Genomic DNA, 15,921 nt, shown 5'->3' on the forward strand with positions numbered 1-15,921 from the left:
CAGTGGTTTTCGGGCTGCCGAGGGTTTTGCCAGCTGGCTCTGATCCCAAAGGCTGGCAGCGGACCTGCAGCGCCCTGGCTGCTGTGGCTCCCCGTGCCACCAGAGCAGGGGTAGCTTGGACACCGACCCCAGAAGGGGTGCCCGCCCATCCATAGGTAAAATTCAGCAGGTTGGATCACTTTGTAACGAGGATGTGGTTTTGTCTCGCTTAGGGGCAACAGAGGCGTTTTCCATCACTGTAATCCAAGCCCATTCTCCCGGTAGGTCACTGTGCTGTGCGGACGGAGCGCTGCCGGACTGGGGCGCAGCAGCACCCACGGAGGTTTGGGAGTCCTTCCCACGGATGTTTGGAGGTCCTACCCAAGGAGGTTTGGGAGGTCCTTCCCACGGAATTTCCTCAGAGGGGCATGGAGAGAGGCGCTCATCCCTTCTCTCCGGCCTGCAGCCGTAGAACACGAGGGGATGCTCTAAAGCCACCTCGGGGTTAGTTCAGGTTGGGTATTAGGGAAATTCCTAAGGGAGAGAGTGGGAATCCTACATGGGAATCATTGGGGTCAGAAAGGGCCTTTGGAGATGACCAGTCCAACCGCCTGCCAAGGCAGGGTCACCTGGAGCAGGTGACACAGGAACGTGTCCGGGCGGGGTCTGACTGTCTCCAGGGACGGAGATTCCACGGCCTCCCTGGGCAGCTGTTCCAGCTGCTCTGACGCCCTCAACTTAAAAAATTCTCCCTCGTGTTGGCAAACTTCTCATGTTTCAGTCTACGGCCCTTGCTCCTCGTTCTGTCTCCGGGCACCACCGACAAGAGTCGGGCACCATGCCCCTGGCACCCGCCCACGAACGGCTCCCCGGGCAGGAGCAGCGACCCGAGCCCTCAGGTGCCGCAGCAGCGCTGGGGGTTCCATTTCCCTCACTCCCTGCGGGAATGCCGGGGCGGGCCCGCCGTGACGGCTGCGGAAGAGGCGTCACAGAGAGGCGGTGCCGTCCCCCCGCGGAGGAAGGACGGGCTGCAAGATGGCGGCGCCGGAGGAGCGGCTCGTGTCGGAGGGCGAAGGCGGCGCCCCGGGCTCGGCGCGGCTCTCCCCGGCCCCGCTGCCGGAGGCCGCCGAGCCGCTGGCGCCCATGGAGCCGCCGCCTCAGAGCAACACGCTCATGGGGCTGCCCATCGTGGCTATCGAGAGCATCCTCAGCTTCCTGTCCTACGATGAGACGAGCCAGCTGCGCTTGGTAGGGGCCGAGGAGGGGAGGCGGCGGGGCGGGGGCCGCGGGGCTGCGGCCGGGACCGGGCTCAGCCCGCCTGGCCCGGGGCAGGGCGGCGGTGGCGGCGGCCCCGGTGCCCCCGCCGGGCTGCTGCGCTCGCCGGGGAAAGGGCTGGATGAGGTGGGGTGGGTGGGATGGGGCTTTATCCCTTCTCAGCTCTCCGGGTGCGCTGCCATACGCGCATCCCTAAAGCTCTTTATTCCGTCTCTGACTTCTTTCATTCCTTTCACGCTCTGTGAGAAAGCACCGGGCTGCCGGCGGCTCGTTTCTCCCAGTGACTGGTTGGGGTGGGTAGTCTATTGTGTCTCATATATGTGTTTATTTTTGCTTATAGGGCTTAAGTCTACAAGTGTAGGAGGTGGTGAGCCTGCTGCTCCAAGAATCCTCCCTTATCTAGAAATGTGGGTCAAAAAAGATGTAAAAAAAAAAAAAAAAAACAAACCAAAAAAACCTGCCTGCTTCTTCCAGTCTTAGTGGATGTGTAATTAATAGCATCTAGTATCTGCACCTCTGAACTTGATAATGCCAAAAAACCCCGCAGCTGTCAGCAAGGAGATCAATGTATATCAATATTTAACTGCCTGCAGAAGGAGCCTGATGTAAACCATGTCATATTATGATAAGCTGTTGTCTTACTGAATCCCTTACGAGGTTGTAAATGGAATAATAGTGAGGGAATTAATGCACAGCTTATGTAACTCTCAGTAAATGTGCATGCACTGTACCATTCCTATTTTAAGAACTCGATTAGTCTAAACTGGATAATATTACAAGTGTATTTCTGCAGGAAATTGGACTGCCTCTGTCCTGAATGAGCAACCTGAAGTGTTGCATCCTGACTGTAACTATAAACCAAAAGCTCTTCAAGCAGAAAATCTGTTCTCATTTATACTGCTCCAAGCACACCAGTTCCTAAATATTTCTAGAGTGTGCTGTCAGTCCCCTCAAGGCTTCAGCTTCTTCTGTGAGAGTAGGTAGTGGATCTGTCAAAAAGAAGTGGTGCTTGAGAACCACAGAATAGGCTGAGTTAGAAGTGAGCCACGAGGATCACAAAAGCTCTGGGCCATGCACAGGACATCCCCAAGATCCCAGGTGTACCTGCAGTTTGACCAGGGGGAAGGGAAGTAAATCACATGTGTTTGGATATGCCACGTTTCAGGCTCAGAATTGCAGGCACAGCCCGTGGCTGCAGCTTTCCCTTGCACCTTGTGAATGGCAGTGCCTGCGGGAGCTCTCACAAGTCCTCAGAAGGCTTTTTCTTTCTCCAGCTCTCAGTGTTTGTCATGCTCTGTTGGCAGTGAAGGTGAGGAGGTCAGGACTAAACCAGCTGTTTAACTCTCACTGGCACTTAGGAAGTAAAATGTGACACTTCTATGCTCCCTTGTATAGCACCTCCAAGTTCCTTTTTTTAGAAGAGGACTGCCCCTTTCAGAACTTTCAGAAACATGCAAAACCAGACTTGATAAATACCAACTTTGAAACACATGTAGAACAATACTGGGTGCAAAATGAAGGAAACTAACGATTCAGTTGGTCTTTCCCTACTTTGAGTTTTTGAGTCAGTGACAGCCAAGAAAATTAATCTCCATCAAATTCCTAGCTGTTCCCTTAAGCACATCAGAAGGCATTATGAGCATTCTTCTGGGAAGAAAGCAGCCTTTTGTTAACCAGCAGTAATGTAAAGAATCAAAGCCTTTCTGCTGTGAGCCCATAAGCTTGGTCAGCTGTGTCTCTCAGGTGGCTGCTCAGAGCTGAAGGTGTTCTTTTGGCAGACACTGCATGTTCTTCATAGCTCCAGGTGCTTTGTCAGAGAATTCAGGTGGCCTTTAAAAACAGTAGTGCCCAGGCATAAATTCAGAATGAAATTTCATTACTTTGGGATTTTTTAAGGTGGTGAGTAGCCTTTGGAGAGACCTGTGTGTTCCTGCTCTAAGAGCTGCCTTGCACAAACAGTAAATTTTTGCTTTCTGTGAGGACTGACTTGAGCTGCTTATCAAAGATGAATGTGTCTTATAATAAGTAGTATTGTGTTAAAGATACATTGCAGGAGCACATTAATTGAATGACAGATATGAAATTGTTCAGGTCCCATGCATATTAGAAACATGCCCAAAAGCAACCTCATTACCCCTTAGAATGTGGGATTCCATGGGATAAAGCATCTTGAGGAAGGCAGGAACATCCAGGACATCAATCAACCTAAACAAAGTTTGATGTTTAGACAAAAAAATGTGGATTCCCTAAACAATAATTTTGATGTATTTTCTGGATCCCAGCATGGAAGGAATGGATGTCTTAATGTGCTTTTTATTTTGGATCACCTTAGCTGAGTGATCCATAAAAAAATAAATCTCTGGATTGAACTGGGTTTGGATCTTCAGTGTATACAAAACACCAGACTGAGGAGTTGGCTGGGTGGGAGGACACAGAGCACCAGAATGTTTTCAGATTGAAATGGAGATAGGAATGTGCATTGTTTATGTCGAGCATAATGAGGAGCATAATCTCAGGCATGAGATCCAGAAGTCTTTTTCTGTCCTCAAAGGATGAGGTAAAGAACATTTCCTGCTTGTGATGATTGCCATCAGGCAGGGCAGGGCCGTGGGCCCCTCATTGTGCACAAAGCTTTCCTGAGCATAATGCTGCTGTTCCTGGGGTCACTGTGTGAGAAAGCTGAAATGAAGCACCTACAGGTTAAGCACTGAAGTAGATCCAGAGAGTAGAGACTAAACAATAGGTATTCAGAGAGCAGTCTTGTCTGAAATGAGGGAAATCTTGAGCCCTCAAACTTTTGTTCAGACAAAATAAATGAGAGGAAAAGGAGCAGCTTTTGCTTTCAGCCCTTTTGAGTATTTACTTCATCTGCTTCCTGTGATGATCCCCATGAGAGAAGCACAGAAAACCCCAAGGATGCCAATGTCTGAAGCTGTAATGCTTTGGACAAGCCCACTGTGCATGCTGACAGGCAAGCTCACTATCTTCCAGCTTTTGAAGGCTCCTTTTACAGGGATATTTTTAGTGACTTGCAGAAGCTTTGAAATTTTTACCTCAGTAGGATAATAATGAAATTCTTAGATTCCAGTTTCTTTTTCAGTCACATGTCTGAGCTTGGAAAGGCACTTCCATTCAGGCTATTACTAGAAAAAGCATGATTAAAATCTCACAGTCCACAACCTCCTTCCATGGACACTCTGAGAAGGTTATCTTGGATTCTGACACACATCAGGATTACTTCGATTCTGCAGCAAACTTGTGCCTGTTTCCTGCACAGTTTGGACAGCATGGCTTTAACATTCCCAGTTTCAGTCAGTCTATATTTACAGGCATTTCTATTTTAAGGTTTCTTGATGAAGTTATAAGCATTTTTCCCTAAAAATAACTTACTTTACCCTAAAAAAGACATTTTTACAGACCATGGTGTCAGTGTTCTGTCTAAGAAAAATAACATATTGAATCTAAATACTCTAGGATATTTTATATTTGTTTTGGAGTTGGTTAGTGAAGCTTGGAAGAAATAAAATATGCTTTTTAAGGAAGTTGGTAGATTGTGTCAGTGTGTTTACAAATGAAGTGGAAATTAGTTTATAGGATCATAGGAAGCTGCTTTCACATAAAAGTCAGCCAACCTCTCCTTCTGCTTTTTAGATGGATTTGAAATACCTTTCTAACCCTGAAACTTGAACACAGGGTCTGGTTGGACTTGACCTTTGAGGAAACACAGCCTCTTTCAGCTCTGTGACTAAAATAAGAAAATATTCACCAACATTGCAAATACAAGGATAAGAAAATTCAATTTATGATCTGTTGGATATGTAATATCCAATTGTCTTGGACTGCTATGGACACCTAAAAGTGTAATGAAGCTACTCTACATCTCTGTTCCTATAAGTCCAGGTGCTCTATGGTTTAGGTGGTGAACTAGCTGAGAATTACCAGATGATTGGTAACGTAAGTTGCAAACAAACACTTTTGTTTTCTGGCGGTCCCGGAGTTTGGGTTGCGGACCGATTATTGGCTAAATACGGGTAATGTCGAGAAATTGGAGCAAATAATCCTTCCTGCTGTGTAGGACAAGCAGAGGAGGAAGGCTCAAAGCCCGGTGCGGTTGGTGTGTTGGGCTGCGGCTCCCTGGGCTCTCTTTGCCGGCAGATGTCACTGTGAGCGAGGTTACAGCCGCTCTGCTCTGCCGCCTGCCAGCGCGGCCGGAGATGTTTCTTTCCTCTGGTGCCCGCTGGCCGCAGAGCTGCCGCAGCCCTGTGCGGGTCCCGGTTCCTGCTTCAGGATCCGGTGCCATTGGAGCTGCCAGAAAGCTGCAAAGCCCTGACTCAAAAACGATTTAAATCCGTGCGCCCCTGGAGCTGCCAGCTCAGGGAGGAAAGAACCATTTCCTCCTTCCTGTAGGAAGGGCCGGCGTTTTTCCTTGTACACAGGAGATGATTTAACTGGATCGCTGAGTGTGGGGCAGTGTGCTGAGGCTCTCCCTCTGCCGTTTGCCTGGCTGATCCTTCTTTGTGAAGAATGTAATACCGAGGAGCACAGACAGATCCACAGCATGGGCATACACACAGTCCATGTATGCCTAATGGGCTGTCTGTACAGAGCTGTCTGAAAGTGCTCAGTTCTCACAGAACTTGGCTCACAAAGCAGAACTTCTTTCTTTTTATACAGAAGGCATTACACAAAGTAATTGCAGATTTATCTGGGAGAGGTGAGAATCTTCTTCCTCAAGGTATAAACTTACACAGACTTTAAAGTTATGAAATGATGAGTGTATGGAGGAAAAGAGAGTTTTCTTTTAAAAAAACAACATATTTATTGGCAAGTGGAGTCACAGTGGGAGCTGTGAACTTCAGTACCTAAAAAATCCCAACAAACCCAAAACTGCTTCAAAGAACAGTTGGGTCACTAAGCTCTTGTATCTTCAGAATTGAATAGCAATTGCTTTAAACTTTTGTATGAGTTGGCTTTGTCCTGTAAGTGGTAACTTTGTGAAGGTTTAACTTGAGCAGTTTATTGTATCTTCTGCAGCTCTTCGTGTCCCTTCTTCCTAAATCTGTGGGGTAAAAACCCCTGAGACTACTGGTGTCCAACAGCAAATAGAGGAATCCTTTAAACAGAGGAGACTTTCTTATACAAAAAGGAGAATCTTGTTCCATGTGCAATGTTTTCCATGTGTTTTTAAATTCAGTTGTGGTTGAGTTAAAAAACAAAAGCCTTAAACACTGAAAGAAAACCATGGTGATTTCTTGTCTTTAAAGGTTTCTGGTTTTGAGACTACAAAATACTAATTTCATCTACCAGAATCACTGTGGAGACCATGCTGAAAGCCAGGCATGGGCATCTGCAGCTTCCATTAAAATCAGAGGAAATTGTATTTGCTTCTAATAGGTGCCATTCAGCCCACTGTCTCTTGTTAGGCAAAATCAACAGATTTATTTGTGAACTGTGTGAAACATAGCTGCTCCTTTTTGGAGTATTCTGATCTTTGGTGGAGATGGGAATGCCTTAATCTCAACTGCAGTTTTTGCTTGTTGAAATGGAACAAAAACCAGTAAGAGAATCTTTTGCTAGCTGGCAGGTAGAGATAAGATAATAGTAAAAGTGAGTTGTGGCCTTAATTGAGCCTTAAGATTTCTTTTTACTTAAATACAGGTTTGTAAGCGCATGGACTTGGTTTGCCAGAGAATGTTAAATCAGGGATTTCTGAAAGTGGAGAGATACCACAACTTGTGTCAAAAGCAAGTTAAAGCTCAACTTCCAAGGTATGTACCAGTTAAAACTGGAATTAAATGTAATTGTGTGAGATTCATTTAAGCAGGTTCTTGAAAAGGAATTCCTTTCTGGCTAATTCTCTTATATATCTTGAAAATGTGAGTCACATTTGCCTTTATTTAATTTTTTTTTTCTAAAAGCACCTTGAACCTAAGATTTAATTTCAGAATAGTTGTGTGAGAGGTGAGTCTGGTATTTCAAACAGAGAAGTCTGGGTTCTGTATTAATCAACTCTTCTGGCAAATCAAACGAGGATTCCTGGGAATGAATAAATGCCATTCCTTTTCAAGAACAACTGCCTTCACCGATGATTTATCAAATATTCTGCTTAAAAAAAAGGCAAGGTTTATCACTGGCAAGGATTAAATGGGAACAAGGAAGAGGGGTTTGACATGTGAGCATTACTGGGAACTGGTTTCTCACTAAAGCCATATCTTTCTTCCTCTTTCCACTGAATAAGAGCAGCTGCTGCTGTGTCCTATCAGATTTCCCAGTCAGAGTGAAGAAACTAAATGCTACTTGGCATAGAGATCCTTTCTCAAAAAGGGTTTCCAGCTCAACCTAAACTTCCCAGTAGCTCTTCACTATGTAAACTTCTCTACCAATATATTACATTTATTATTTCAATTGCATTGAAGTACTGACCAAATGAGTGAGTGGGATAAATGTATTCACTCTGACTCAGTGTCTGCTGCTGTCAGTATTGCACCCTTGTTCTTAAATGTCCTCAATTACATACAAAATTTACTGTGCATGAGGTATAGTAACTACTTAGAGAACAAATTTTGTCTAAGAAATTGTGCTGTTACTAGCTGGGTCTCTGTAGTATCTATTATTTCTATGAAGACAAATGTTAGAGGGTTTTAAGGGTGAAATTAACTTGGCAAATGTTACAGTTGGATTTTTGACTCCTTGTTAAATGAGTGTCACCTTGTGGTGTGTTTTCCAGACGGGAGTCAGAGAGGAGAAACCATTCCTTAGCTCGCCATGCAGACATCCTCGCTGCTGTGGAAACGAGGCTCTCTCTCCTAAATATGACTTTCATGAAGTATGTGGATTCCAATCTCTGTTGCTTCATACCTGGAAAGGTAAAATGCTGACTGTATTATGTGAATATGTATCTGTGTTTAAAAAATAGGATTGTGTAACTTAACCTGGCACAGCTGGGGAAAATTGATATTGTGTGTGTGTATACATATATATATAAATATATTTGCAAATAAACCTACAAGCCAATACTCTGTTTTACTAGGCAGTCTAAAATGAATAAACCAGGCTTAATTTAAATATTAATTATTATAAATTAGATTTCTCTTTGCCCTTAGATTCTCTCTTGATTCTGATGTTTGGCTTGTGCTATACTCATCTTCTACAACCTTTTAGAAAAAAAAAAACATGTGATCAGGCCATCTGAAGATGTAGTAATTTAGATTACACATAACACTAGGTGCTCAGTCAGTCATGATTTTATGCACCTTCTTATGGGTTTGAGTACTTCAGGTTAATTGAATTAAGGTATTTAGTATGTCAAAACACTGTTCAGTATTACAGTGGATGGTATATTTTTGTACAGTAGGTGGAATTAATTTTAAATGTAAAGTGTGTTAAATGGGAACATTACTGAACAGTTCTGGTGTTTTAGAATAGCAGCCCAGCATTAAATATAAATTATGCAGGCAAGATGTACATTTGAGATACTGATGTTTTATAAGCTGTGAAATCACCAGTGCACAGGGGAATTGACAAAATCAGGCTCAGAGGAAGACTGGTACAGCTGAGGGATTAAATGAGATCAGTGAACATTATCCTAATGCTCTATTCATTGATCTTCCCATGTAAGGTGTGGATATGTTGATGTTACTTTTTGGTGGGCAGAGAACTGAATTGCAGTGAGATGAATGGAAAGGATTCTGGGGAAGCATGCAGGCATTTATGCATACAGTGGTAGGATAAACTGTGGGCATGGAATGTATTCTTATCTTTATCTTATTTCTGTTACTCTTGTTGACTTGATGTTTAATTAATTTTTAATTATATCTTTGTATGACTTTACATTATACTTATATACCATGTATTTTTTAAAAATTAATATAATGAAGTCAAATGAACTTAAGTCCCTGATACTTACATGGTAAATGGGATTCTTAAAAAAAAATGTTGCTTTGCTGTTCTGAAGAGTAGAGGGAAGGGCAGTACTCACCCTGTCCCAGTAGAGGGAAGGGCAGCATTTATCTTAGACCAGGGGTGTGCAGCAGTTGGGCAGGTGAATTTGCTTTTCCTTGTGGGCACCAACTTGTAAGCACCTTGATTTTATTTTGATACAACTGCTAAAAAGTTGTTGGTGTTTTTTTTCTAAATTATTTACTTAGTGTGTGAGTTTGCTAGCACTGCTGCACTCCCAGCACAGTTACCAGTTCACCCATTAATTAATATTTTGGTCAATCAGATTCAAGGCTCAGTGTTCACTTACAGTCTGAGGTTTCTCTCCCACCTGCTTTGCTTCCCTCAGGAAATGTCACCATAGAACTGCCAGGAAGTGAATTTGTGTTAGAATATGCAAATCCTGGTTTGAGGTTCAGCATTCTGTGATAGCAGAGCACTGCTGCAAGGTTTTCTATTGAGGATGTTGTTGCTAACAGGATATAGAGTGGATGAAATTAGAGCAGTCATTTGTTGTTTGTTGATGAGAAACTTAGGTATTGTGTAGCTTTTGGGACTTCTTAGCTGAGCTTCCTTTATCAGAACAGATGGTGCAACTGTATTACAAGGTCCTTATTATGTGTGTTCTTCAAACATTCTTAATCCTGTGCAAAATACCTGTACAGCTTTGGCTAAGACACCAGCACTCCTATCTTGACCCGCTTCAGATTTTAATTCATAAATTAGTAAGACTCCCTTCATCTCTCTGTATCTCTCCTAACTAAAGGGCTTTGCTTTCCAAACCTGTCAAGAGATTTTTATTCTCTGTCAATAGTGAATTGATGTTTTGTAAATGAATATATTTTGGATTTAATCTGAATTTGCACTATTTTGTTTGTATGGAAGTGGACTCAAGTAAATATTTACAGCTCTTCAGGCTGACATAATGCTAATTCTTGCTACTCCAATTCTGTTTCATGACTGGCAGGGGTAGTGACTGCTCTGCTTTAGGGCTTCTTGCTTCAGGGTCTCCTGCAGGAAATGATCATGCTTTGCTGAGTATAGATTATGTAACTTGCAAGCCAACTATGCCTGTACTTCACATTTCACCTAATGAGTATTATTTCATGACTTTGAAGAGAGCTGTTGTGATAGATTTAATGAATAGCTTCTCTGATATACCATGAGCAACACTTCAAAAAGCTGATCTGAAACTAAAACACACAGTGGTGTGCAACTGTCATGTGGTAAAAACCCCTAAATATGCCAGAATTCCTAGAACAAACTGAAATAATCTTGCCTTTATCAGAAAATCCTAATTCTTCTTAAATGTTTTAGGTAATAGATGAAATTTATCGAGTGCTAAGATATGTAAACTCTACAAGAGCTCCTCAGAGAGCTCATGAAGTTCTTCAAGAACTAAGGGACATTTCCTCCATGGCTATGGAATATTTTGATGAGAAGATTGTTCCAATACTGAAAAGAAAGATGCCTGGGTCAGATGTATCGGGACGTCTAATAGGAACTGCCCCAGGTATTAATTCCAACGTATAGTTCACTTTTATTTAGTTGTTCTTTAAAACAATCACAGCACTGTATGTTTCCTAAGCTCCCTCCCTTCAATGGGAGCTTTATTACATAAATATTGATGATACTTGTTTTTAAGAATGCTAACTGAAATTCATTTGCTTTGAAAGTGAAGGAGCCTTTGTACTGCTAAAAGAACAGTCACTTGAATGTATGTTGGAGTTATGCATAGTGTGTATTCATGAAACAAATGCTTTTGTGCCACCAATGAATGAGACTTGATCGCTGCATTTGGTTGAAATTTGGCACATGAGATGACAACTCACTGCCTTTTATTTTTAGGACAAGCTGCAAATGAATTTGTCTAAGCTGTAATAGCACATAGAGGGCTGGAATGGGCTTTTTTTACTTTGCTGGGGGTACTGTTTTATGCACTAACAAGCAAAGTAGTTACAGGTAATAGTGAAAAGGCAATTAAAATAACAGTCTATAAATAAGACATTAAACTGGTCCTTGGAATACTCTGTCAGAGTTTCCAGAACTTCTGTGAACTAAAGTCCAAGGTAGTTGCCTCTTGCTGAATTTATCCTAATGGTAAAAGGCAAAAGATTGGTCAAATTGTAGAATTTTCCCTATAAAGGATGTGTTCCCATTTTAGGAAGTGTGAAATTTAACTTTCTAGAAGGATAACTTAGTAAAAATTAGGGGGGGAAAATACATCTTAAGTAAAACCAATAGGCCTAACTGCAGATTCTTTTGTTTCTTGTATGTCCTGTCCATCCTTTTAGCCATAAGTGTGTATGCCACCTTTAGTATATCCTGTTAGTTGTACTTTAATTTTTATAATTATATAAATTTTAATTTTAAAATTATAGTCCTGCTAGTTGTACTTTAATTTTTAAAATTATATATGGATTTAAATTTTTTTAATTATATGTGTTAGTATATAGTGAGCCTCTCAGCTGAGGAAGTATTGCCCAAACCCACAGTTGATATCAATCAGCTTTTCAAGGCCAAGGCTTTGTGATGCATAAAATGCCTCTCTCTTGTTGAGGGAAGGTCAGCACCTCTCCAGTAGCAGCCCCTCAGTGTCCCATAATGGTAGCTGTGCTGCCATCCTGATGGAAAAAAAGGAGAAAGAGGAGGAAGACTGTTCCAGACTCTTCTGTCTGTAGAACACTTACAGTTGCACCTCAATTGCACAGCCTTGCTAGAAGAGTATAATGACAGAAAAAGTGATAGATACCTTTTATGGCAGAAAAAGTGAAAGAAATTATACAGTAGCTGTTAGTCTCCTTGATTTGCAGGAACTTTATTAGAATCAACAGTTCCAAGCTCAGATTCCAGTATGGTTTTAGTGCTTAGGAGGAGTGATTCTAAAGAAGCATGGAAAATAAATTCCTTTCTTCTAAAATGTAAGTTATACCAAAATACCTTGTTAAGTTCCAAACTACAATTTTTTAGAACTTTAGCTGCAGCTAAGACAGCAGAATTTTGCTGTTCTAATGAAAGACATTTATTCAGTCTTAACTATTCCATATTAAGTAATTTGGAGATGTTTTGTGGGATTTTGTCTTAGTATGTGTGACATTAAGTCTAGATGACAGCACAATAGTTGTACACAGTTTTTGATGCAGCAAAAGGAGGGGGGCTTATATACAGGAAATGAATTGTGAACTTTTTTCCTGACTACTGAAAAGCTGTAAGTATTTTAAATTAAACTGGTTGTGCTCTGAGATTACCACGTGTTCTTGTTAGACACTTAAGTGACTGTAAATTTGTTTGCCTGTTCATGTTACTCGCAGTGGGGGCTCAGATTCACATGTGGGGAGTAGGGATAAGCAAAATACAAACACTGGGCTGCCGTTTGTGCCCGTAAGTTGCAGAGCATTAATCACAGTTGTCTCTGAAGTTCCAGGGCCTTCTGCAGCGCTGACAACCATGCAGCTGTTCTCCAAGCAGAGCCCTTCCAGGCAGGAAGTCACCAAGCTGCAGCAGCAGGTGAAAGCCAACGGCACGGGGCTGACGGCGCTGAAGCGGGAGATCTCGGAGCTGCGCCTCAAGGTGCAGGAGCAGCAGAAGCAGCTCCAGGATCAAGACCAGAAACTGCTTGAGCAGACCCAAATCATTGGGGAACAGAACGCGCGCTTGGCCGAGCTGGAGCGCAAGCTGCGCGAGGTGATGGAGAGCACAGTGGGGAATTCCTCGGGCTCCGGCTCAAACGAACAATCTCCCAGGAAAAGGAGGAAGGCGGTGGATGCCACAGACTGTCCCAGGAAATCCAAACGCCTTCGGAACAGAAAATAACCGGGGAGGAGACGGCGCCTTCAGGAGGATGCACTGCTCTGGTAGCCCAAGCAGGCCTGCTTGTTTGGATACTGTGACCAGCTCATGGTGTCACTTAGGCTGCTGGCTCTTCAAAACACCACTTAGACTTGAACAGTGATTTTCTTTCATTGACTTTTCCCCTGCTTTCTATATGGGTGGGCCTAATGCACAGAATCTTTAAGATTTGCAATAGCTACATACTAACCAGACCTGCTCTGTTATGTTTTGAAGGGTTAACCTTTTTTTCCGTGCAGATGTGTTTGAAAGTAAACTTATTTGTGTTTATGCATATGTTCACATGAAATCTTAAATAAATTGTCTTAACTGACTAAATGGTTAAGAGTAAAAACAGATGTCCTGTTCACTTGAAGGAAAGATCCGCTTTTAAAACCTTGTTTTTGAGAACTTGACCTTTTTTGTTACAAGTGACCTTGTCTGGAATGTCTGAAAAGTAGTTAATACTTTTTGGGGTTCTCTGTAACGAGTAAAACTGACTTCTTAAGCTGCAGTATTGGCTATATATTTTTGTAAACTTCCACAGAAGGGCCTTCTATCCAGTCTTCACATGCACACACCCTGGTTCTAGGTCTTGGGAGCCATATTCTACATTTGCATGGATAGATGCATGTACAGCTTAGTCAGCCTGCCAAAAGCACTTGCCTGAAACTGTTCCAAACTCTGGGAAGAGAGCACAGAGACCTGTCAAGCAATTCCTTTGTTCCTCAGCCATAAGTCAGTCTCTGCTTTTGGGCTGTGTGGCTGCCCCTCGCCCTGCCTGGAGGGCAGGGATCTGTTGTTAGCCAAAGCTGGATAGTGGAGAGGCTGCCTGTGCATCACCTGGGTCATGGCCAACACCCAGCACCTGCCGACTGTCCCTGGAGTCACCAGGCTCTGGGGGCATTGTTGGAGTGAAATGCTGTATTATGGTAAAACTTCAGCTATTTTGTGTGTCTGTGTTGGGGTTGGGGTGGAAATTTCTCTGTAACACTGATGACAATATTCTAAGCTTTCCTTATCCTAAAAGGTAAATCACTTCAGACAGAGCTTTAATTTCTTTTGCACTTCTGTTTTGAGCTTGTAACTGGAAAAGCATGTCTTGCACTGTTCAGTCTCTCTGGTCACTTTAACCACCTCAGAGTTGTGTACAGTGATTATTCCCCCCCTGCCATCTGTATATTTTTGGAATCTTATACAAATACCATTGTCCTTGGTTTTGTTTTCATGAACTAAACTATGTAGCTTTATCATTTGACTTTTGTTTTCTTTTAACCAGCTGCTGCTTTGTCTTTAGGTGGTTCTGAATTCAACTTGGTATGGCACTGAAAATGCAAACGCTGCATTTTGTAGCTGTTCACAATCTTGATATTCCTGCTGTGGGTTAAAGTGCAAGTCCATTTTGTATGGCTGTCAGCATAACCTAGTGGCTGTATTTAAAGCACCAAACAAATCAGAAGTTGTCTGGTCAGGTATTACATAATCGTGGCAAACTGACATTTTTCCTGAAACTTCAGCTACAACTTTTACTTCTAACACACAGTAGCTCATAGCAGAAGTAACATTATAAATGTAATATTTGACAGACATTCAGCTTTCAAATAAACTTCTCGAGAAGTTTGAGTCTTTTCCAAAAAAAAAAGGGCATTTTTCTTAGTAATCAAAGAAATGATAGAAGGCTGTCTGAGAGCAGACTTAAACTGTTGAAGGAGCATTTGCTTTTACTGGTTTATACAGCTCAGAATGTTTTTTACAGGTAACTCTGTCTTGGAGATAGATACCTGCTGTTCAGCTTAAAAATACTGGCGTATACCTTAACTTTTAAAATACAATTTTGAGTCAAAGGGTCAGCATGATAGCTAGAATTACTGTGTGATACCAATTCATTGAATGGTTATTTGTGATAAAAAAATCCTGTAATGGACTAATTGCCAGCTACTTGTGGTTAAATGCTTCCAAACAAGTATAAACTTGGGAATTTCATTTACTGAAGGGGTTTATTCATACATTTTGAATATTTTCACTTCAGATTCTTTATTAGTTTCTAGAATATGCAGACAATTTCCCCCTCCTCACCATGCCAGTGTACAAATCATTTCAGCTTAGTTCAGAGCAGCATTTCTGGATGTGTTGGGGAATCTCTGGCTGTTCCTAAACTGAGCTGGAGAACAACAGCCAATTGTTCTGGAAGTGTTCTCTGGGAACTGTGCCAGCTTGGACCCTTCAGCTCGAGGAAGTATCGTGTGCTCCAGGATTGCAGGTGCATCCTGCTCCTCCGTGTGCTGACATTTATCATTCCAGTGAAACGGAATGAGGCCCATGAAACTTCAGGGGGAGAGGGGATGGTTACAAGAAATTCCACAATAAAGGTACACCAGTGTTTTGTGTTTCACATCCCAGAGAGGGAAACATCAGATGGCTCTTGGCTGGAATGTACACCAGAAAAATATACACATGGGAAATAAAACCAGAATGAAATAATTGTTTGGACAAAATAGCTGGAGCTTTAATTTCTGACACCGTATTGTCCCTTGTTAAATAAAAAGGATAAATTTTGCAATATCTGAACAAGCTGATGAATCACCTGAAGTAAAACTGTATCTCTTTTCACTCTCCATGCCTGTGCACATTTCTGTGAGTTGGTGTATCAGCCTGGAAGTCTTGTTGGTAGTGATCAGTGATTGTATCATCTGTTCAAGGGAGAGCCTTAAAACACTGAGACTGAGATGCAGTTTGCAAAATTACCTGAGAAACTGATTTATTTGCATCCACTGTTCAGTTTCAGTATTTGTGTCAAGGGCTGAAAGAGGTCAGAGCTGTCAGGGAAAGCAATATTAAGTGTCTTATATCTGGTTTCTTAAAATAACTTGAAAATACTGAGACCAGCTTTACTGCGTTTTT

General features: G+C 42.3%; 1 protein-coding gene across 1 annotated transcript; it reads left to right on the plus strand.

Moving 5' to 3' along the window:
• The first annotated feature begins 1,014 nt into the window (after positions 1–1,014).
• FBXO28 (F-box protein 28) lies at positions 1,015–15,635 on the plus strand. The gene is made up of 5 exons (XM_063152557.1): positions 1,015–1,227; positions 6,913–7,022; positions 7,982–8,120; positions 10,510–10,705; positions 12,611–15,635. The coding sequence occupies exons 1-5, from the start codon at positions 1,015–1,017 to the stop codon at positions 13,003–13,005; spliced, it is 1,053 nt and encodes a 350-aa protein (XP_063008627.1). The 3' UTR covers positions 13,006–15,635.
• The last annotated feature ends 286 nt before the right edge of the window (positions 15,636–15,921 follow it).

This window comes from Melospiza melodia, chromosome 3 (genome assembly GCF_035770615.1).
Source record: "Melospiza melodia melodia isolate bMelMel2 chromosome 3, bMelMel2.pri, whole genome shotgun sequence".
NCBI lineage: Eukaryota > Metazoa > Chordata > Aves > Passeriformes > Passerellidae > Melospiza > Melospiza melodia.

What these genes read in the sequence shown, in the direction of transcription:
- FBXO28 (XM_063152557.1), top strand. Translation starts at nt 1,015, where the DNA reads ATGGCGGCGCCGGAGGAGCGGCTCGTGTCGGAGGGCGAAGGCGGCGCC. An exon ending in AGACGAGCCAGCTGCGCTTG is followed by an intron (nt 1,228 to 6,912) that starts GTAGGGGCCGAG and finishes ACTTAAATACAG; the next exon opens with GTTTGTAAGCGCATGGACTT. An exon ending in GTTAAAGCTCAACTTCCAAG is followed by an intron (nt 7,023 to 7,981) that starts GTATGTACCAGT and finishes TGTGTTTTCCAG; the next exon opens with ACGGGAGTCAGAGAGGAGAA.